The sequence below is a fragment of the Aedes albopictus genome, chromosome 3 (genome assembly GCF_035046485.1).
Source record: "Aedes albopictus strain Foshan chromosome 3, AalbF5, whole genome shotgun sequence".
Lineage (NCBI taxonomy): Eukaryota > Metazoa > Arthropoda > Insecta > Diptera > Culicidae > Aedes > Aedes albopictus.
Window position 1 is genome coordinate 302,698,250 of NC_085138.1, and position 22,633 is coordinate 302,720,882.

Here is a 22,633-nt window from a genome sequence, read left to right on the forward strand (position 1 = left end):
ACATAATCCGCCAGAATTTGACTGTTTTTTTTTTGGACATTTCTGTTTTGGGTAAGTCTTCAGGCAATTACGTTCCTTGGCGCGCTGAACCATACCAATAGTCGTTCCACACTTTTTTGCGCAATCTATGATGAATACCTCCTTTTTTCTTTTGAAGATTTTGCAAATTTTGCTGTCCAAATTTGACTTGGACGCACCTGGTTTTCTGTCGCGTCCGGGTGAGTCTATCAGTGTGTTATGCATACCGAATCGTTTGACAGCATTTTGGACAGAAAAAACGCTAACACCTCCAACTTTTGCTAATTTTCTTAGCGATAATCATTGTTCATAGCAGTACCTGGTCACAATCGATTTTCGCTTCTCATCCGTAAACACTCGCGTTGCTCCACTTGACGAAATATTTAACTTTTATTGAAGGTTATGTGTTGTTTACAACGTTAGCAACACATAAACACACGGCAGTTGTCAAAATAAGACTTAGTCTTTTTAATACAGGGCCTCAAAGGTGTACTCTTAATTAATGATACAGTCCTTATGATGAATATTGTGTACTTATTAGAGACATCTTTTCTTGTAGATATCGCCGAAAATTTTGTATAACAGTCTCATATTAATTAAAATTGAAATCAACACTGATATAGCCCAGTTCGGAAAGTAAAAATATGTGTATACATAAAGACATCGCTCACGCGGATATAATTACATGTTATACATTCTTTTCTCAAATAATTAATTCAATAATCTCAATCTTGTACAGTTACACCAGATTTTTTTTTTGAACTGGTCGGTTTTTGCTATTGCAACAGGATCAAAACTGACTAAGTTATAGCAAATAAAAAACAGCCCGCGCAAAACAAAAAGCGGGTGCATTTTATCTTTCCGCTCTTAAAGATAAAACGACCATTTCACTACCCACATCCAAAGAAGATGCTGCAACATACAAGCGACTTCATCGATCAAATCACGCGAGTCGTTGATGCGCACGAAATAGGCGAAAAAGGATGTGAAAACAACATGCGCACCCTCATTGAAAACCTCATGCACTATGGCCTATCAAACATCCCTCTTCTCATCTCATAACTTATCGCATCCGATCGCATCTCACCTTACCCACTATGGTCACAGCCTTAGAAAACCGTGCGAGGAGTTGAAGGAAAAGTGATTGTGAGAGAGACACAATTAAATTTTGGTCTACGACACACAAGAGCCCGTATGAGAACAGTGAGAAAGAGTAAACAGTGCTGAGCGCTGAGGAACCACGCCGTGCTTGCTTTGAAGAACTTGAAAAAGTCTCTCCCTGATTCGGCTATCAATGTGTATAGGAGTGTATCTTCTTTCATCAAAAATTGGATTGCGGTTTGTTGATATTGCTGTTGTTCTTTTCTGCTGTGAACTTTCAAAGCAGATTGTATCCAGTGATGTGTCGGCTCCATAGGTATCACCTTCAATTCAAATGGTTGACTGAGTGTATTAGTGTTCAGCGCATCGTTTGTCTCCTAGGAAAACTTTCGTTCGAATAAATGCTGCACGAAGAAAGGGTTGAGTGGGCGACGATATTATAGTTTTCAAAAATTTAGCACTTTGTTAGGACTAGGATTAGCTTGACTCAATCAATAATTTGTGATGCATCAAACATGGGTGTCTACTACCTGGAAAAATCTTGAAAACCAGGAATATTAGAAAACTATATTTCCTTTGTAAATCCTGATGAATGGATTTTTTTTGTAATGAGTAGACATCCTATCATGCATTAAGCGTACCGATCCTTATTCACCTCCGCTTTGCATTTCAAAACATCTCATAAAATTCGTCTCGTTGCAGGTTTTCTTTTATTTTTGGTTTTCCTTTGGTTTGCTTTCCCGGGTCTCCATCAGCCAGCAGTTGTTGTTAGTGGAAGCCGGCGCTCTGATCGATCTTGCAAGCACCACATCATCATCACAACTCTAACTCCGATCATCTGAACCGGATTCGCGACGCAACTGGCGGGAACCATGTCCGATCAGCAGCAGTATTTCCTCAAATGGAATGACTTTCAAACCAACATGGTGACATCGTTCCGGCATCTTCGAAATGAGAAAAGTTTTACCGATGTGAGTGCCTCGGGGAATTATTGGGCAGTGAAATGTGAGAGTCAAATCTAATTGCTTCTGTTGTTTTTAGGTAACACTGGCATGCGAAGGGCAGACGTGCAAAGCGCACAAGATGGTGCTATCAGCCTGTAGTCCCTATTTCAAGTCGTTGCTAGAGGTGAGTTAATTTTGCATATGCTTTGTTATCGATTTGTGGCACCCAGCAGAATGTAGGTCGCAGGTGATCGTTAATCTTCGAAGTGTTCACTTACTATTAATTTATTTGGAAGCCTCGGGCGCCACATGGGCATAACGGAGTCGAAATCAATTAAACCTTTTATGTTTTTTATTGTTTACATTTTTTAAATATTCATCGTTTTAAAACTTCGTTAGCTTAGGGAGCCGAGGTGCTGTTTCGAGGTTATAGGGATAACAAACATTAAAAATTGAAAAGTGGGAATTGGCTGACTTGTACTAAAAACATGGATAGGATAGATTGTCCTGATCTGTAACGGAACGATAGAGAAAGGATTTTTATTTACCACGTTCCAAAAATTGCTAAATGGGATTCAAGTTCCACGAATCAAGATCTGCAAACATTTCTCTAACGGGTTTCTGTTGTTTTCCTTGGTATCGGAGTATTTCATACAGCTTACATCTGACGTCAAGTTGCTCAGCGCATCGCCACACGACATGCTCGATATCCTGGTAAGCCACGCCACAGACACTGAGATTGCTTTTGAGAGCCCATATCATCAACCGAGTTATCAGCCGACACATTACACAAATGAAATCGCGGCCTAAATCCAACTTTTTGGATCATGGCTTCCTCGATACCTGTGGGCTGTGCAACCATCTACCCATATCTCTCCACCTTGATTCCAGCTCATACAGGTCTTTTGACAGACCAATGGAAAAAATCGTCGAAGATGATTTGACGCTCGTAAATATCGTCTTCGCTAGCGCCCACCTCATCAAGTATCAGAAGGCCTCTAGAGGCACGTTATCCTCCATTTGGGATATTTGTGCCATCGCCATATATACCAGCCTATTTCATCATCTAGGATTAGGAAGGGGAAGGGCAATGAAATAGGAAGAGGTACACTAAGAGGGAATTAACGTATAAGCGTAACTAGAGCTCATAGCCCATACACTTTAATCAGTTTTTAATCAGTTTTTCAGGTTTCTTGAAAACGTATACAACTTTGTGTAGAAGATTCACTGTGGTCATTCCAAATCAGGAGGCATGTGAGTTAGTTCACATGAATAGGAGGCAATCAGTGAAGTACTAGATTGAAAGTAGTGAGCTGGATTTTTGTATGGTGAGATGATCATTTCTCCATTTCTGCAATGAAATGGTGCAAACAGCGTGGGTTATATGATTTCTTGCCTTATTTGATGCTGTTTGAGCAAGTTTGGGTTACTGTGTTGTTGAAGATGGAATAAATAAATAATACAACAACACAGTTACCCAAACTTTTGCTCAGCCAGCATTAAATTAGGCAAGAAATCATATAACCCACGCTGTTTGCTCCATTTCATTGCAGAAATGGAGAAATGATCATCTCACCATACAAAAATCCAGCTCATTACTTTCAATCTAGTACTTCACTGATTGCTTCCTATTGGCATGTTAGCCAGACGAACATCACGAATGTGATTGTCGACATTGTGTTGTTAAGTATTTTAGAAGGAACGAAGTTAACCTGATAAATCTGAAAACCCTGTTTTTTTTTTTCATTATGATTACCATCTGTTATGATGGTACACCATAATGGAGGGCGTTATAGTAACAAACCCATCATGATCTCATGATACTCTCTTGAAGTGCCAATGGAAACGAGTTATCCATGGAAATTCTCGAGCAGAATCAGGTTATGTGCAATTCGATGTTATGTTATCCATTAACTGTACTCTAAATCCACGCTTCCCAAACTCTGTTTTCGCGGCACATCAGTCTGTTGTAGGCACGCTCAAACGAGAAGATAAAGCGAGCTTACGACACGTTGGGGCGCCGCGAAAACCGAGTTTGGGAAGCTTTGCTGTAAGTATTTCATTAAACCATGAAGCCTCTCAAACTGATATTTGAGCAACTTCAGATGATGTAACCATCATAGCAACATTGCAAAAAAATCAGCCGAAAGATGCTGAAAACAATATGCAACAACTTTCTACAAAGCATCCATAATGAAATGTTCAACCTACTGTTGACCCTATCCTGAAAAGTATTATATTCCTAGAGCAAATTCAGAGAAATTTCTAAAGAAATCCTTGAAGGATTTTCTGGAGAAATCCCTGAAGCAATGCCTTGAAAAATCTCTAGAGAGAATCCTGGAAGAATGTCCGAAAAAACTTCTGGACAATTCCTGGATGAATTATTGGAGCAATCCCAAGAAGAATTCCCGATGGAATCCCTGGACGAGTTCCTAAAGAAATCTCCAGAGGAATTCTGGAAGAAATCCCTGTAGATAATTCTGAAAAAAAAAATCCCTTGATAAATTCCAGGTGGATTTCCTGCAAGAATCTTCGAAGAAATTCGTGAAAAATTCCCTGGAGGAGTTCCTGAAATCATTCTTGGAGGAATCTGAAAAATTCCTGAAGGTATTCCTGAAAAAAAAAAATCCTGGTATATTTTTTGAAGGAATCCCTAGAGGATTTCCCAGAGCAATTCCTGGAGAAGAATTCCTAAAACAAAATCCTAGGGTAATTCTTGAAGGAATTTCTGGAGAAACCTCCAGAGGAATTCTGGGAGGAATCCATGGAGAAAATTTTGAAAAACTCCTTGATAAATATCAGGAGGATTTCCTGAAAGAATCCTTGGAGGGATTTCTGAAAGATTTTCTGGAGGAATCTTCGAAGGATTTTCTTGAGGAATCCTCAAGGAAATCCCTGGAGAAATTCTTGGAGGAATTTTCGAAGTAATTCCTGGAAGAATCTCTCAAGAAATGCCTGGAAGAATCTGGTAAATTCCTGAAGGTATTCCTGAAAAAAATTCTGGAAGAATTTTTTTAAGGAATCCCTAGAGGATTTCCCGGAAAAAATCCTGGAGAAATTCCTGATATAACTTCTGAAGGATGCCCTGGACCAATTCCTGGAGGAATAGGAAGCAATCAGTGAAGTACTAGATTAAAAGTAGTGAGCTGGATTTTTGTATGGTGAGATGATCAGTTCTCCGTTTCTGCAATGAAATGGTGCAAACAGCGTGGGTTATATGAATCCTTGCCTAATTTGATGCTGTTTGAGCAAACATTTGGGTAACTGTGTTGTTGAAGTTGCAAGAAATAAATAATACAACAATACAGTTACCCAAACTTTTGCTCAAACAGCATCAAATTAGGCAAGAAATCATATAACCCAAGCTGTTTGCACCATTTCATTGCAGAAACGGAGAACTGATCATCTCACCATACATAAATCCAGCTCACTACTTTCATTCTAGTACTTCACTGATTGCTTCCTATTCCTAAAAAAATATCCTAGGGTAATTCCTGAAGGAATTCCTGGAGGAGTTCCTGGAAAAACATCATGGAGGAATTCCTGTGGGAATCGCTGGAGGAAGCCCTGAAGGAATTCCTGAAGGAATCTCGAGAGTAATTCTGGGAGAAATCCCTGGAGAAATTTCTGAAAAAATCTCTTGGAAGAATTCCTGGAAAAATTGCTGGAGAAGTCCTCGAAAAAATTCCTAGAGAAATCCCTGAAGCAGTTTTGTTGTTTTCTCCATTTTTTGCAACATAAACAACATAGTTATCCAAAGTTTTGCTCAAACAGCATCAAATTAGGCAAGGAATCATAATACCCACGCTTTTTGCACCATTTCATTGCAGAAACGGAGAATTGATCTTCTCACCATTCAAAAATTCAGCTCATTACTACAAATCTAGTACAACACCGAACGTACTCCATTGATCATCTCACCAAACACAAATCCAGCTCACTTCTTTCAATCTAGTACTTCACTGATTGCTTCCCATAGGACAGATCGGTGAAGTACTAGATTTGTAGTAATGAGCTGAATTTTAGTATGGTGAGAAGGTCAATTCTCCGTTTCTGCAATGCAATGGTGCAAAAAGCGTGGGTATTATGATTCCTTGCCTAATTTTATGCTGTTTGAGCAAAATTTTGGATAACTATGGTGTTTATGTTGCAAGAAATGGAGAAATCAACAACACTGTTGCCCAAAGTTTTGCTGAAACAGCATCAAATTAGACAAGGAATCATAATACCCATGCTTCTTGCACTATTTCATTGCAGAAATGGAGAATTGACCTTCTCACCATACAAAAGTTCAGCTCATTACTACAAATCTAGTACTACACCGAACGTGTCCCATTGGCTTCTTTTGCGGTGTTGTGATAATGGGGCACGTTCGGTGTAGTACTAGATTTGTAGTAATGAGCTGAATTTTAGTATGGTGAGAAGGTCAATTCTCCGTTTCTGCAATGAAATGGTGCAAAAAGCGTGGGTATTATGATTCCTTGCCTAATTTGATGCTGGTTGAGCAAAACTTTGGATAACTATGTTGTTTATATTGCAAGAAATTGAGAAAACAACAACACTTTTGTTCAAAGTTTTGCTCAAACAGCATCAAATTAGGCAAGGAATCATAATACCCACGCTTTTTGAACCATTTCATTGCAGAAACGGAGAATTGACCTTCTCACCATACTAAAATTCAGCTCATTACTACAAATCTAGTACTTCGCCGATCTGTCCTATAGGAAGCAATCAGTGAAGTACTAGATTGAAAGTAGTAAGCTGGATTTTTGTATGGTGAGATGATCAGTTCTCCATTTCTGCAATGAAATGGTGCAAACAGCTTGGGTTATATGATTTCTGGCCTAATTTGATCCTGTTTGAGCAAAAGTTTGGGTAACTGTGTTATTGAAGTTGCAAGAAATAAATAATACAACAACACAGTTACCCAAACTTTTGCTCAATCAGCATCAAATTGGGTAAGAAACCATATAACCCACGCTGTTTGCACCGTTTCATTGCAGAAATGGAGAACTGATCATCTCACCATACAAAAATCCAGCTCACTACTTTCAATCTAGTACTTCACTGATTGCGCCCTATTTGATGTTGCTTGAGCAAAAGTTTGGGTAACTGTGTTGTTGTATTATTTATTTCTTGCAACTTCAACAACACAGTTATCCAAACTTTTGCTCAAACAGCATCAAATTAGTCAAGAAATCATATAACCCGCACTGTTTGCATCATTTCTTTGCAGAAATGCAGATCTGATCATCTCACCATACAAAAATCCAGCTCACTACTTTCAATCTAGTACTTCACTGATTGCGTCCTATTTCATATTCTGATGCAGATTCTGAGCCAAATTGAACAGAAATCCAAATTTTCATGATATTTTTGCCTATATGAACTTATTTAAAAATAAATTTGAAGTTTGTATGAGAGTGGTTTGTCGAATCACCCCTCGCCGCATTAAGCACTGGGCGAAGCTGTCAAAAGGTGATTTAAAAAAATCGCTTTGAAAATGATTTTAGGAACCACAATAAAGTTCTAAAAATCCCAATAAAATCATAGTGGCTCAGAAAAAGGTGCTCTTTCGTTGGGTGGGCCGCGGGGCAAGATGGGTCACCTTCAATTTTGAACGTATTTTTGGAGCATTAAAAAGTTATTTATTTTTTACTACAAGACTATCTCATAAATGACTTCAATCAAGCGGAATGAACGCTCGAAATTATAACATAAAATTATGATATTTTTTTAGTGAAAACATCGATTTTCAAGTCGCCTTAGGACCACTCAATGGGGCACGCTCGGTGTAGTACTAGATTTGTAGTAATGAGCTGAATTTTAGTATGGTGAGAAGGCCAATTCTCCGTTTCTGTAATGAAATGGTGCAAAAAGCGTGAGTATTATGATTCCTTGCCTAATTTGATGATGTTTGAGCAAAACTTTGGATAACTGTGTCGTTTATGTAGCAAGAATGGAGAAAACAACAACACTGTTGCCCAAAGTTTTGCTCAAACAGCATCAAATTAGGCAAGGAATCATAATACCCACGCTTTTTGCACCATTTCAGTGCAGAAACGGAGAATTGACCTTTTCACCATACTAAAATTCAGCTCATTACTACAAATCTAGTACTTCATCGATCTGTCCTATTCGTAAAGTTTTTTAAATTCCAAATAAATTTATAAAATGTTTACTAGTAGCTCTTGTTTACTCAGTATGGATATCGAGCATATATGAATGCGGAACAAATCTTATATTTTGACGTTTTTCGTTGAGAAAATGTGAATTACTTAAAAGGTGACCCATCTTGCCCGCACTTTTATCACGGCGCAAAATCGAGCACTTTTTAAAACTGCTTGTTTAACATTATATTATGTATTTAATGAACTTTTTATCGACGTTTAGCATAGCTAACTAGTGTATTAAAGAGTAGCGGACGAATACAAACCAATACGAGTTGTATTTAAAAAGTTATGGTGATCCATCTTGCCCCGCCCCACCCTATATAAAATGTCAAAACAGTTTTCAAAATTCAAAAACCCAATGGGGCACGTTCGGCGTAGTACTAGATTTGTAGTAATGAGCTGAATTTTTGTATGGTGAGAAGGTCAATTCTCCGTTTCTGCAATGAAATGGTGCAAAAAGCTTGGGTATTATAATTCCTTGCCTAATTTGTTGCTGTTTAAGCAAAACTTTGAATAACTATGTTATTTATGTTGCAAGAAATGGAGAAAACAACAACACTGTTGTCCAAAGTTTTGCTCAAACATCACCAAATTAGGCAAGGAATCATAATACCCACGCTTTTTGCATCATTTCATTGCAGAAACAGAGAATTGACCTTCTCACCATACAAAAATTCAGCTCATTACTACAAATCTAGTACTTCATCGATCTGTCCTATAGGACAGTTCGATGAAGTACTAGATTTGTAGTAATGAGCTGAATTTTAGTATGGTGAGAAGGTCAATTCTCCGTTTCTGCAGTGAAACGGTGCAAAAAGCGTGGGTATTATGATTCCTTGCCTAATTTGATGCTGTTGAGCAAAACTTTGGGCGACAGTGTTGTTATTTTCTTTATTTCTTGCAACATAAACAATATAGTTATACAAAGTTTTACTCAAACAGCATCAAATTAGGCAAGGAATCATAATACCCACGCTTTTTGTACCATTTCACTGCAGAAACAGAGAACTGACCTTCTCATCATACTAAAATTCAGCTCATTACTACAAATCTAGTACTACACCGAACGTGTCCCATAGAACACGATCGGTGGAGTACTAGAGTTGAAGTAATGAGCTGAATTTTTGTATGATGAGAAGGTCGATTCTCCGTTTCTGCAATAAAATGATACAAACAGCGTGGGTATTATGATTCCTTGCCTAATTTGATGCTGTTTGAGCAAAACTTTGAGTAACCGTGTCGTGTAAGCTGCAAGAAATAGAGAAAACAACAAGGGAGCGTTCAAAAATTACGTCCAACATTTGGGGGAGGGGAGGTCTACAAAAGTGTGACACTACGTGTAATAGGTATAGGGAAAATGCCTGACAGAGGGTGGGAGGGGGGTCTAGACATCTCAAAAATTTATGGACGTAATATTTGAATCTTCCCCAACGAGGTTACCCAAAGTTTTGCTCAAACAGCATCAAGTTAAGCAAGGAATCATAATACCCACGCTTTTACTACTATTACACTGCAGAAATAGAGAATTGGCCTTCTCACCGAACAAAAATTCAGCTCATAACTTTAATTATAGTAGGTACTTTATCGATTGTGTCCTATCGAGACAACCGTTACCGACACTACGGAGCTATCTAGGCTGATCGCTAAAAGAAGTTAACATTGATAATCAACTTCCAAACGAGCCCAAAGCACACCTTAGCCAGAGTGTCCGCTTTCTTATAGCCCGCAATCGAGCAATGTGAAGGGACCCAAACTCTGGTGATGGTGTATGAGCGTTTGGACATAGCACTCTAGACTTGACGCAGGTATTCCATTCAGAAAGTACGCTGAGTGCTTCATTGGTTTCATTAGCCGAACAGCTAGGCCCGTCGCTAAAATTACTGTATGTATTCTCTAACCCGAATCTAACGAACGCTATTCTATCTATTTTTCGTAAAGGAAAACCCCTCCAAACATCCGATCATCATCCTGAAGGACGTGTCTTACAGCCACCTGCAGGCAATCCTAGAGTTTATGTACGCTGGCGAGGTCAACGTTTCCCAGGAACAACTGCCGACGTTTTTGAAAACCGCCGATAGACTGAAAGTGAAGGGTCTCGCAGAGACCCCGACGAATATCAAGCGAGAGGGTTAGGATGGGAAGATGACTGAGGTGTGTTGTTGCGTTAGGCCGTAATCTTTCGTCTCCGTAATTGTGCTAGGCTCGCCTCTAAAATCTCCAATACAAACAAATCCGCTGAAATTTGTCTTTGAACAACAGTTCCGCAAATACTGACTTGTGCAGTAATCAACAGTTCCCCAGGATTTCTGTGAGAAAACCACGAGTCATGCAAAAAATATTAGAAAATAAAACAGTTTACTTTTCGCTTAACCAATATACCCAGACCCATATACGCATAAGATAGACGAAAGATAGTGAGCGAGCGACCGTGCGTATAGTAAGAATATTAAAGTTAAACTATAATTATATACAAACAAAAAAAAACACATACTATCGCGGAAAAAAGGGAACAGTACCCCAAATTCTGCATCAATTTTTAGTTTTCACTACCGTTGATAACGGTTAATTCCAAAACATCAACGATTATTGAAGACAAGAGCAATTATCTTCCTAAAAAAATATTCGATTGTTTGATATAGTTGAGATGAAGCACTTTTTTCCATTATGTCTTTGCGTAGCCAAAAATGGTTTGAACTACATTACATCGCCTTCAAGTATGAGGTTGATTGGCGTAGATAAAACGTAGGTAATGGCAATAGAGATCAAAGCTCCAGTTCTGCAGCTTTTTTTTTTAAGAAAAATAATCCTGAATCACTCAATTGGTACACCAGTTTTAGTTTGACCAGAAATGTGCGCTTTTAGTGAGAGACAAAATGTAAATATGAGAGAATCGCAAGTGGGGGAAATGTATCAGTGCTAATTATTACGGAAGGCGCACTTAAAACTACGAAAGTGGGGGCAATTCAGATAAATTTATGAGAAAGTCCTGCGCAGAATATATACTAAAGAATGGATCAATTTTAACGTAGGAAATATATATTACGTGCAAGCGCATGATTAACTTCTTGATTTTATTTTATTTAGGTTACCTTTTCTTGTGAAGTCATCTTATTTGCGATAACTTAATAAAACACAAACTCACAATTTGAATCAAAAGTATGCGTTTCTGCCTCAACCTCTATCATCTCCTGTATCACGCTATTCGGTTTAATCGTGTTTAATGCTATTACATTATATTTTTGTTAGCACAATTGTATTTCACGAGACAGTAAAATTTTGTAGGAATTACATTGAAAGAAATTGGTGTATTCTATTGCCATATCCGAAAGCCTTTCTCGCGACCTGCAGATCAATAGGGCACGTTTGGTGTAGTACTAGATTTGTAGTAATGAGCTGAATTTTTGTATGGTGAGAAGGCCAATTCTCCGTTTCTGCAATGAAATGGTGCAAAAAGCGTGGGTATTATGATTCCTTGCCTAAATTGATGCTGTTTGAGCAAAACTTTGGATAACTATGTTGTTTATGTTGCAAAAAATGGAGTAAACAACAACACTGTTACCCAAAGTTTTGCTCAAACAGCATCAAATAGGACAGATCGTTGAAGTACTAGATTTGTAGTAATGAGCTGAATTTTAGTATGGTGAGAAGGTCAATTCTCCGTTTATGCAATGAAATGGTGCAAACAGCGTGGGTATTATGATTCCTTGCCTAATTTAATGCTGTTTGAGCAAAACTTTGGGCAACAGTGTTGTTGTTTTCTCCATTTATTGCAACATAAACAACATAATTATCCAAAGTTTTGCTCAAACAGCATCAATTTCAGCAAGGAATCATAATACCCACTCTTTTTGCACCATTTCATTGCAGAAACGGAGAATTGACCTTCTCACCATACTAAAATTCAGCTCATTACTACAAATCTAGTACTACACTGAACGTGCCCCACTGCCGACGTTTTTGAAAACCGCCGATAGACTGAAAGTGAAGGGTCTCGCAGAGTAAAAGTTTGGATAACTGTGCTGTTGTATTATTTTTTCTTGCAACTTCAACAACACATTAATCCAAACTTTTGCTCAAACAGCATCAAATAGGTAAAGAAATCATGTAACCCACGCTGTTTACACCATTTCATTGCAGAAAAGGAGAATTGATCATCTCACCATACAAAAATCCTGCTCACTACTTTCAATCTAGTACTTCACTGATTGCGTCCTATTATCCGTTTCTGCAGTGAAATGGTGCAAAAAGCGTGGGTATTATGATTCCTTGCCTAATTTGATGCCGTTTGAGCAAAACTTTGGGCAACAGTGTTGTTGTTTTCTCAATTTCTTGCAACATAAACAACATTGTTATCCAAAGTTTTGCTCAAACAGCACCAAATTAGGCAAGGAATCATAATACCCACGCGTTTTGTACCATTTCATTGCAGAGGTAAAGATTGGCCATCTTTACCATTTTGTAGCCATCATACAAAAATCCAGCTCATCACTTTCAATCTAGTACTTCACTGTTTGCGTCCTATGGGGCACGTTCGGTGTAGTACTAGATCAATGTGATGTAAATCACATTGGTACTAGATATGTAGTATTACTACACATCTAGTACCAATGTGATTTACATCACATTGATCTAGTGTGTAGTATTACTACACATCTAGTACCAATGTGATTTACATCACATTGATCTAGTACTACACCGAACGTGCCCCATAGGACGCAAACAGTGAAGTACTAGATTGAAAGTGATGAGCTGGATTTTTGTATGATGGCTACAAAATGGTAAAGATGGCCAATCTTTACCTCTGCAATGAAATGGTGCAAACTGCGTGGGTATTATGATTTCTTGCTGATGTTTGAGCAAAAGTTTGTGTGACTGTGTTGTTCAAATAGCAAGAAACGATACAGTAACCCAAATTTCTGCTCAAACAGCATCAAATGGGACACATTCGCTGTAATACTAGATTTGTAGAAATGAGCTGAATTTTAGTATGGTGAGAAGGTCAATTCTCCATTTCTGCAATAAAATGGTTCAATAAGCTTAGGTATTATTTATGATTCCTTGCCTAATTTGATGCTGTTTGAGCAAAACTTTGGATAACCGTGTTGTTGTTTTCTCCATTTCTTGCAACATAAACAACATAGTTATCCAAAGTTTTGCTCAAACAGCATCAAATTAGGCAAGGAATGATAATACCCACACTTTTTGCACCATTTCATTACAGAAACGGAGAATTGACCTTCTCACCATACTAAAATTCAGCTCATTACTACAAATCTAGGTACTTCATCGATCTGTCCTATTGATTTGCTTTTAAAGCGTTGAAAATTATTCTATTCAAATAATTAACAATAATACTCCCTAATCAACTAACAGTCACCCGCGTTTCGATTAGTGAAGTCCGTAGCAAGTTGCCACCGTCGGGGTGCCTGCGGTTCGTATCAGGAATTTGGCCACCGTCGGGGCTCCTGAAGTTGATACTCGTACTCGACCTCTACGAGGCACTGGACTGTTAAAACCGTTGTGTCCGTATCACGTATACCCATGTTAAGATAATTCGTACATTCCGTCGTCGTCTAATGCTGTGCAAACGTCATCATGTCCGACTCATGTAGTACATGTGGCCGTAAAAATCCCCCGTCAACAACAGGAAAGCGGAAGAAAGGTTCGAAGAAAAGCAATCCCGAATGTGTCAACTGGATCTGTTGTGACGGCTGTTCCCACTGGTTTCACACCAGCTGCGTCAATATCAGTGAAGTGATTCTGCCTGCCCTCCCGCATCTCTGGTATTTTTGCACCGATTGCAGCGCCGTTGGAAGTCTTATTCCGAGGCAGTCGTCGCCCCAGGCTCCCCCTGCTCCCGATAACCTCAAACAAATCGCCGAACACATCGAAGATCTAACTTCCAAGATCCGACAGCTGCAAAGTGAGCTAGACTCCCTACGATCAACCAACAAAAAGCTCATCGACCGTCTCCAAAGCCGCGTGCAAGAGGTCAGTGGAGCGGAAGAAAGGTTTGCGGTGCAGCAAAAAGCGCTTGATGATGTTGGGCGTAAACTCGAAATCATCGAAGAGGGTGCTAAGCTTGCCAGAACATGCTCCCAAAGTGTGAACAACTTCAGGATAGCGATTAACAAGATCCCATACCGGTCCGGCGAAAATGTTACAACCATCGTAAAAGAGCTCTTTGGTTTCCTCGGCATCCCCGCCCTGATGTCGCACGTTGTTAAATGCTTCCGATTAACCGTCAAGGCTTCCAAATGGACCGACCGGTCCCTGACCCCTACCATCATAGTCATCCTCGATGATCACGAGGCGCGAGATGCAGTTCTCCGGCAGTACTTCAGAAAATACAACGATGTCAAACTATGCCAGATCCTTCCTGAACTGCCACTAGACTACCGGTTCACACTCAACGAAGTACTCCCCGTCACAACTTTCCGGATCCGCAACCTAGCATTGAGACTGAAACATAGGAAGCTGGTCCAATCGGTATTTGTTCGCAACGGCTCGGTTTCGGTGCTCCTGCCCAATCAACCTCGCTACACACAAGTGAAAGACATTGACCATCTCATCGAGCTGACCAGACATGTGGAAGAGGCGAACAACTCCTCGGTGTTCTTCGATGCAGTGGGGTCCGACACATCTTTCGCTTCTACATCCAAAACGCACTAGCAGTTGACGACTACACTTGATACCAAATGTCTAGAACCAACAATTCCAGCCTCCGTATCGGACACCTCAACGTCCGAAGTCTTGAACGCCATATTGATGGTGTCAAAGTTTTGCTTCATCCCTCCCATTACCACTTCTTTGCCGTAACGGAAACCATGCTGCGTCCGTCATCACCCATGGGACCAATTCGGGTCCCTGGATACAACTTTATCCGTCATTCCCTTCCCACTGGACGTGGAAACAGAGCTAGATCTCACGGCGGCGTCGGGCTATACGTCCAGAAAGGGATCAAAGCAGTCCCAATCATCAGATCTCTTCGTGAACCAGGTGAAGACAACTCTACTCGACTGGAGTACCTCGCAGTACAAAGCAAAATCAACAACCACAACATATGTGTTGTTGTGGTGTACAACCCGACCGGATCCAATCCCCTTTTTGTACAGCATTACGAGAAACTGCTACTTGACCTTCAAGAATTCGACTTCGATAGAATCTATCTGGTCGGTGATTACAACATTAACGTTGCAGCGAACCATCTCAGCGGCAATGCGGAGGCCCTTGCTCGCATTCATTCTTTCTTCAACCTCACCATTCTACCAACCGCCGCAACAAGGATAACCGAACAAAGTGCTACAACAATCGACCTTCTGGTTACTGATTCCCCGTCTTCCATCCGTACGTCTAAGACACAGTACGGAAGCTCCATCTCCGACCATGAGGTAGTATATCTGATTGCAGACATCCATGTTCCCTCAGCCGCACCCCAAACGATGAAAGTTCGCAATATGCGCGGAATCGACATCGTTCGATTACAAGCTGACTTCCAAGCAATTGACCTTCAAGACGTCTACGAAACAAACGATGTCAATCGAAAAGTCGAAATAACAACAACAAAATTGCAGTCTCTTCTGGAAACGCATGCCCCGGAAAAAGTTATTCAAGTTCGCGATAAACGCACACCTTGGATAACTCGAGGCATAGAGCAAGCTATCGCTGTACGAGATCTCGCGTATGCGCTATACGCCCGCAATCCCAACCGAACCAGAAATAGCAATCAGTGGAGGGAGTACGTACAAGCCCGTGATCGCGCAAAGACTCTGATCACCAACGCCAAGAAGCAATACGCCGACCGAAACTTCTCTGCTGACCTCCCTGCCAAACAGCTCTGGAGTAATTTGCGTAGGGAGGGAGTACACAACAACGAAAAGAAAGCCACACCATCCAACAATTTCGACGCCCATCATCTCAACCAGTTCTTCACGGAGGGGCATCTAGCACTTCCAAACAGTCGCAATGCAACGGTTCCGGTAACTCAGGAAACAGCACCTGCCCACGTTCAAGAAGAACTGAATTTTCAACCCACCAGCGTAGAGGAAGTAGCTAGAAGAATGTTCGAGATAAGTTCAAATGCTACTGGAAGCGATCATCTCCCAATCTCCTTCGTGAAAATGCTGAGCCCCTTCATACTTCCACTACTGACACACATATTCAACACCATTATCGCAGAAAAGACCTTTCCGTCTTCCTGGAAAAAAGCTGTTGTAACACCGATTCCAAAATCAGGTAATCCAACAGCCCCTAAAGATTTCCGCCCAATCAGTGTCCTGCCATCGATCTCGAAAATCCTCGAAAAGATTTTGCTTGCGCAGATATCCTATCATCTAGACGTCTCCAATCCACATCTAATGGCCGCACATCAATCCGGTTACAGGCGGGGATATAGCACCACCACCGCACTTACAGAAGTCACTCACAACATCTACCAACATCTCGACAATCAACACTGCACAATAATGGTTTTGGTCGATTTCTCGTTAGCTTTCAACTGCGTTAAGCATCGAATTCTCTTAGACAAACTGAGCCGGGAATTTGGATTTTCCCCGGCGGCCTGTGACTTGATCTCGTCGTTTTTGAACCAACGAAGGCAAACTGTAAAACACGGCGACGCCACGTCAGAGGATCTGCCCCTAATCGATGGAACACCCCAAGGATCGTGTTTGAGTGCCATGCTGTTCAGCCTGTTTATTAACAGTCTACCGAGTGTCCTGAAGTGCAAATACCAGCTCTATGCCGATGATCTTCAGATTTACGTTTCTGGCCCTATCAGTCAGGTTGATAGACTGGTAGACATCATCAACCGAGACCTGATATCGATCGAAGCTTGGACCCGGCACAATATGCTCACACCGAACCCTAAGAAAACCCAGGCAATTGTGTTTAGTAGGGAAGGCAATGTCATCCCTCAGAACGATATTGTCTTCTGTGGAGAACCCATTCAGCTTTCCGATAAAGTTACCAATCTGGGTCTTGCTATGGACAAGAGACTATGTTGGACAGACCAAGTCAACGATGTGGTGAAACGGGTCTACAGCACACTGCGGACTTTTCGTCGATTTCAAAGTGTGTTGTCGCTCGCCACCCGGAAAAAACTTGTTCAAGCTGTCATCGTACCACTGTATACGTACTGCGATGTTGTATACTACTCGGGATTGACGGAAGCACTAAAGCAGCAGCTACACCGAAGCTTCAAATCGGCCGTACGCTTTGTTTACGGTCTTCGCCGACGGGATACCACGGAAGAGGTACGCCATACCATTCTGGGAAGGGACCTCCTGGACAACTATAAACTTCGAGTCTGCTGCTTCCTACGACGCGGCTACCTCCGTGAACTACCGCCGTACCTGCTTCAACATCTTCAACCGGGGGGCGAACATTAGAGCACGCTCCTTCGTCCTACCACATCATACTACGTCTAGCGGGAAGAGTGTCCTTATCAGCGGAGCATCACTCTGGAATCATCTGCCTTTGGCCCTGAAGCAGAAGCCTACACTAACAGCATTCAAGAGTGGTTTCCAATAATAATATTTTGTTAGATTGTCTAAATTGATAGCTAATAGGTTATAATTGATTTCCTTCACTAATTACTAATGTCAAATTGTCCGATTCACCTTTCCTTGACCTGAGCAAAAGTTGTAATAACTAACAGGCTGCCGTTTTCTAAATAAATAAATTACAAATTACAAATCAAATGTATACACTTCATGGCTTTATTTTTGTTTTTAAATTATTCAGTGTTCACATTATTATTCAGATTCGTGTTGATTAACATGGAATAGTTTTATAAACCTAACACAATATTACGCTTCGCGACGTCGATCTGCTCACTGCGGCTGATCCATCCCAGCGCCGCATCCAGAAGAAAAAGCTGTAATGCGCTTTCAGTCCGCATTTTTTTCAGTTTTTAAACAAACGTATAATATTTTTAGAGAACTCAGAAGTTTGTTGCGATCTATTCCTCGGCGTCGGCGAATTTATCCTCGTCTGCAATTAGAATCACGGTTATCTTTACCATAATCTATCGTTAGTATTACCATGCAGACCGTACAGGACATCAATGACATTGAATCACTCACCGTCTAGCTGGAGATTCCGCATATCGTCCACTTCCCCCAGTTCATCCTCTTCCGCCTCCATGTAGTCTTCGTCTTCGCTGACCGCTCCCGGATCCGGGTTCAAACTCTGGCACTCTCGCATCGCACTGTAAATCTCGTCCACAATCTGCGGCGTCGGAGGTTGAAGCCACATTTCCGTCATTTCGTTCTCCGATCCGTCCGATTCGTGACCCTCGTCGTTCTCGTCCTCTTCGCCATCGCCACCGTCCCCCTGCCCACCGTGGCCATTGTTTTGCGCTCGGCCCTCGTAGAACCCGGGCCAGGCAAGGTTTATGTCCAACATAAGATAGATACATTTGTCCGGATTGGATGTGACGGCCTGGACGCCGACCCGGGGCCACGGGATGGCGATGCTACTGTTGCGCTCTTCACAGCTCCAGATCAGCGAGCTGCAAGATATTGAAAATACTAAATCATTCACAAAAAATAAAAGGTATTTTTCGGAACATTACCTCTCCGTGAGGTGCAAAGCGCCCACCGGAGCAATAATACTGTCTCCAATTTTAACCTTGACATCGCTAGTAGAATAAACAATCCCGTCGACCGGCGAGAACGCTTCACCGATTGTAACCATGGTTGTTCGGCTCGGGTGCCTGGCGGAAACGAAGATTATTTTAGTTAGCTTGAACTCCAATTGGAGCCAGAATCATACAATATTCTAAAACTTACCTTAAACACTGCTAAAACTTATATTTTGTAGGTTTTTTGTACTAGTTTATTAACCAAAGTTTTCACTCACTCGTTGTTTGATTTTGACAAACGCTGTTGAAAATATTTTTTAGAAAAAAAATAACAGTTTGCTGTCAGAAAGCGTCTCGGTGCAACAAATTATGTTCTGAACTACTGTGAGGTGAAATATTTCCGTACAGTATTGACTCAAATTCCGGATGCTCCTCCCGTGTTGAAGAAAGTTATTATAAAATTTATTGACGATCTTGCGCCAAAAACGACACAGACAAATAAATTGTCCCACCCCACGTAATATTTGAATGGACACTCAGCGTAATATTCCATGGACATTCAGCGATAAAATCTTACGATATTCATCAGCGCTTAACGCTCGTGTGCATCGGGTCTCAAGGCGGTAGCTGGTGGAAAGTTTTATCAAAGAGATACTTATGTAGTGTCCCCTTTCTCGAAGTCAGCTCTAACGGGCCTTCCGTGAAAATAAGAAAGAGAGAGAATGAGGTTTTATTGAGTCGGTCCAAACATAACCCTACCCTTTGGGTATCTGATTAGCAGATTTCCTCATTCTATAATTTCCTCACTCAAAATATTAGACGTGATTTGCTTGGTAATTTGTTGTTAACATTCAATTGCTTGTAAACATTTCGACATTGATTTTTCATTTGGGCCTAACTGACATTTTAGAGTTCGCTTCATCGATCCTCTCTTTGTGTTATCACAGAATGTGTATTGAGTTTTCCAAAGATTTTTTGGTTGAAATGCGAAGAAGACGACTAAATGTTGCTATAGAAACAAAAAGAATAACGATTTTGTTTGTTTTGATCAAGTTACATGTCTAGATTAAGTTTGAATAAGGGAGAAAGTAACATGAGAGAGTTCTCTTCATCGACTCTCTCTTCTGCAAATTAAAGTGACAAGATGCAAATTCAATCGAACTTTTTTACACTTAGACGCTAGATTGCATCGCAACCTAGCGATTTATGACCAAAAAGTGCAACCATACTTGCATCTTGTCACTTTAATTTGAAGAAGAGAGAGTCGATGAAGAGAACTCTCTCAAGTTACTTTCGCCCTTATTTAAACTCAATCTAGATATTAGCGAAAGAGAGAGTCGATGAAGAGAAATCGATCAAGTCAGTTAGGCCCTTATGAAAAATCATTGTCGATTTCTCGATGATAATTTCAGCGAGATACATTTCGGTCTAATGGCACAACCCCTCAAGAGAACTGAAATGTTTCACAGTGGAAAGCGCGCGAAAAAATGATGGAAGGACTCGCGTCGCGACGCCTAGTGCCTTGTTTGAAAACAATCCTGTTGTGGGTTACATCGATGTAGGTATATCCGCTCTAATTTTTATTATAAAAAATATAAGCCCTAATCATGTCCGGTGAAGAAAATAAAACGGTTACTGAAATGATCAATAAATTAGGCTTGTCTGAACATGAGCAGTTACTACCGTAAGTATTCTTCACAGATTTTGCCGTGATTTCATTCCTAGGTAAAGTTTCAATTTGTTGTTTCGACAGGAAAGCAACCGAATTACTGCGATTGCTGCAGCTGAAGCCTACCGGAAGTACCGTCAATTTGGGTGCCTATGATAAGGTCGTCATTTGCATTGATTTGGCCGCCAATCTACTAGGTGTTCCATTCGATAATGAAATTGCTTTGAAGCTCTGCAGCATAAAGAAGTCCGCCTACGCCAATGGCAAAAGGACTCTGGAGAAAATCCTTGATATTAGCAAAGTCATTGGTATAAACGAAATTTGCGTTCAGCTGGGACTTAACCAGGTTCAGAAAGAGGCTCTTACTATGCTGGAAAACTACAGATGTTATGCGGGAACAGTCCAGAGCAATGTGGACTTTAGTCATCCCCAATATGCGACCATGGCCGTTTTCCAAGCTTGCAAGAAGATGAAGGTGAAACCCCCCAAGGTGAAACTAGTTAAGCTTAGTCACTTGAAGCCGACCCAATGGGCAATGATGGAGAAGACTTGGTACAATTTCCTTACCCAGACCAAACAACATTCCGCATCTGCTACGACGTCTAAAATCGACGAGGAAACAGAATCTCACCGGAGTGTAGTTCGGGAAGGAATGGAAGAGGCGACGGCCGATACACGTACAATCGGGGTAAAACGTAGTTCACCGGAAAAGACGGAACCCTACGAGAACTGGAAGAAACGAATGTTGGAAAAGGCGTTCCGGGAGCTGAAGGCACTGCAACAGGGGCGATAGGAACATGTGTTGCTTCCATTGAATCACAATGAATTTCAATCACAAATAACGTTTAATATAAGGATCTGTAATATACCTAAAATAAATTAGGTTAGACGAACTGTTAATACATACATTTTGCGGGATTCTTATGGCAATCTGTTTAACTTATGTACTATGATTAAAACATTTTTATGCTTAACCACTTTATTTAAAATTATTTTATTTATGGATCCCGATTTTGGAATTTCAAACTTGAAATGACAACCAGCGCCAGTGTCGGATTTACCCTAGGGGCAAACCCTAAAAAGTGGGCCCCCAGAATCAATATTTCGAAAAAATATGAACCATACAATTACGTTTTTTGCCTTTCTCGTACACTAAGTGTACTGGAAAGGCTATATGTTCACTCCAAAATGTTTTTTTTTTTCTTAATCTTATGTATTATTTTAGACCTAATATTGAAAGCTTCTGATTTCTGAACTTCTCCAAGACTCCGACAATAGAAAATTATTCGAACATTTAATTTGATATTTTTGACTTCCCTGCCCTTCGGTTCAGAAAGGGGTATGGGTGCGTTCTGCCAACTTGGTCGAGGCAGATTTCTTGTGAGAACAAGTTGTATACGGACATTCAAAAGTGCCTGAACGAAAGATGTTGCTTGTAAGGATCACTTGAAGATCGGATGGAAGATCATTCTTTTTTTTAGAATATGTCTAAGACTATGACCGGATCCAGGAGGCAGCATTGACGGAGGAGTGTGCTTCACGATGCCTAAAGGAAGTGATAAGTGTAGAACTGATAAGTGGATTATTGACAGTGGTAGCTCTAAGCACATGACTTGTTCAACCGCGAATTTAGACTGGTGGAGTCCATGTGCTGAAAAGGTGAAATTGGCAGATGGAAGAGGACTAACAGCTAGAAGGAACGGTGAAGCAACGATCGCTGGGCGTGGGCTAGAAGGTGAATACGTGAAAATAAAAATCAAAGAGTTATTGTATGTTCCTGGGTTAGCTGCCAATGTGTTGTCGGTGAGCCGAATGACTGACGAGGGTTACTGTGTGCAGTTTGGTCCAAAGGATTGTCGCATAATGGATGCGGGTGTCGTAGTTGCTGTTGGAATGAAAATGGACGGTTTGTATTATTTGGTGCAATAGTTCTTTCATCGAGGAGGAGGCCGGTAGAGTAAAGTGGTCTGCACTAAGGAGGAGTGTTGGAGTATAGTAGTGACAGCCCCCTGGTTAATGACGGCGACTGACGATGACGATGTGTTCGGATATATGTGTGTGGAATTATGAGACAGCTGACGAAGCAAAAATGCCAATGAATTGCATCTATAAATGTTTGTTATTGTTAAGCGTGGAACACATA

General features: G+C 40.7%; 3 protein-coding genes across 4 annotated transcripts; 2 read left to right on the forward strand and 1 right to left on the reverse strand.

Moving 5' to 3' along the window:
• The first annotated feature begins 1,741 nt into the window (after positions 1-1,741).
• LOC109413132 (longitudinals lacking protein-like) lies at positions 1,742-11,027 on the forward strand. The gene is made up of 3 exons (XM_062842289.1): positions 1,742-2,090; positions 2,161-2,247; positions 10,175-11,027. The coding sequence occupies exons 1-3, from the start codon at positions 1,992-1,994 to the stop codon at positions 10,367-10,369; spliced, it is 381 nt and encodes a 126-aa protein (XP_062698273.1). The 5' UTR covers positions 1,742-1,991; the 3' UTR covers positions 10,370-11,027.
• Positions 11,028-17,932: 6,905 nt separating this feature from the next.
• Positions 17,933-19,173, reverse strand: LOC109418569 (methylosome subunit pICln). Of its 2 annotated transcripts, none has more exons than XM_019692777.3 (4): positions 19,030-19,173; positions 18,813-18,953; positions 18,322-18,749; positions 17,933-18,251 (listed from the first exon to the last, which is right to left on the reverse strand). In XM_019692777.3, exons 2-4 carry the CDS (start codon positions 18,932-18,934, stop codon positions 18,220-18,222), a joined length of 582 nt encoding a protein of 193 aa, XP_019548322.1. In that variant the 5' UTR covers positions 18,935-18,953; positions 19,030-19,173; the 3' UTR covers positions 17,933-18,219. The 2 variants fall into 2 exon arrangements, with proteins under 2 accessions (XP_019548322.1, XP_019548321.1); XM_019692776.3 differs by having other exon boundaries at positions 17,933-18,229; positions 19,030-19,172.
• Positions 19,174-20,334: 1,161 nt separating this feature from the next.
• On the forward strand, positions 20,335-21,358 carry LOC109418567 (origin recognition complex subunit 6). The gene is made up of 2 exons (XM_019692774.3): positions 20,335-20,505; positions 20,575-21,358. The coding sequence occupies exons 1-2, from the start codon at positions 20,429-20,431 to the stop codon at positions 21,281-21,283; spliced, it is 786 nt and encodes a 261-aa protein (XP_019548319.2). The 5' UTR covers positions 20,335-20,428; the 3' UTR covers positions 21,284-21,358.
• Positions 21,359-22,633: the final 1,275 nt, after the last annotated feature.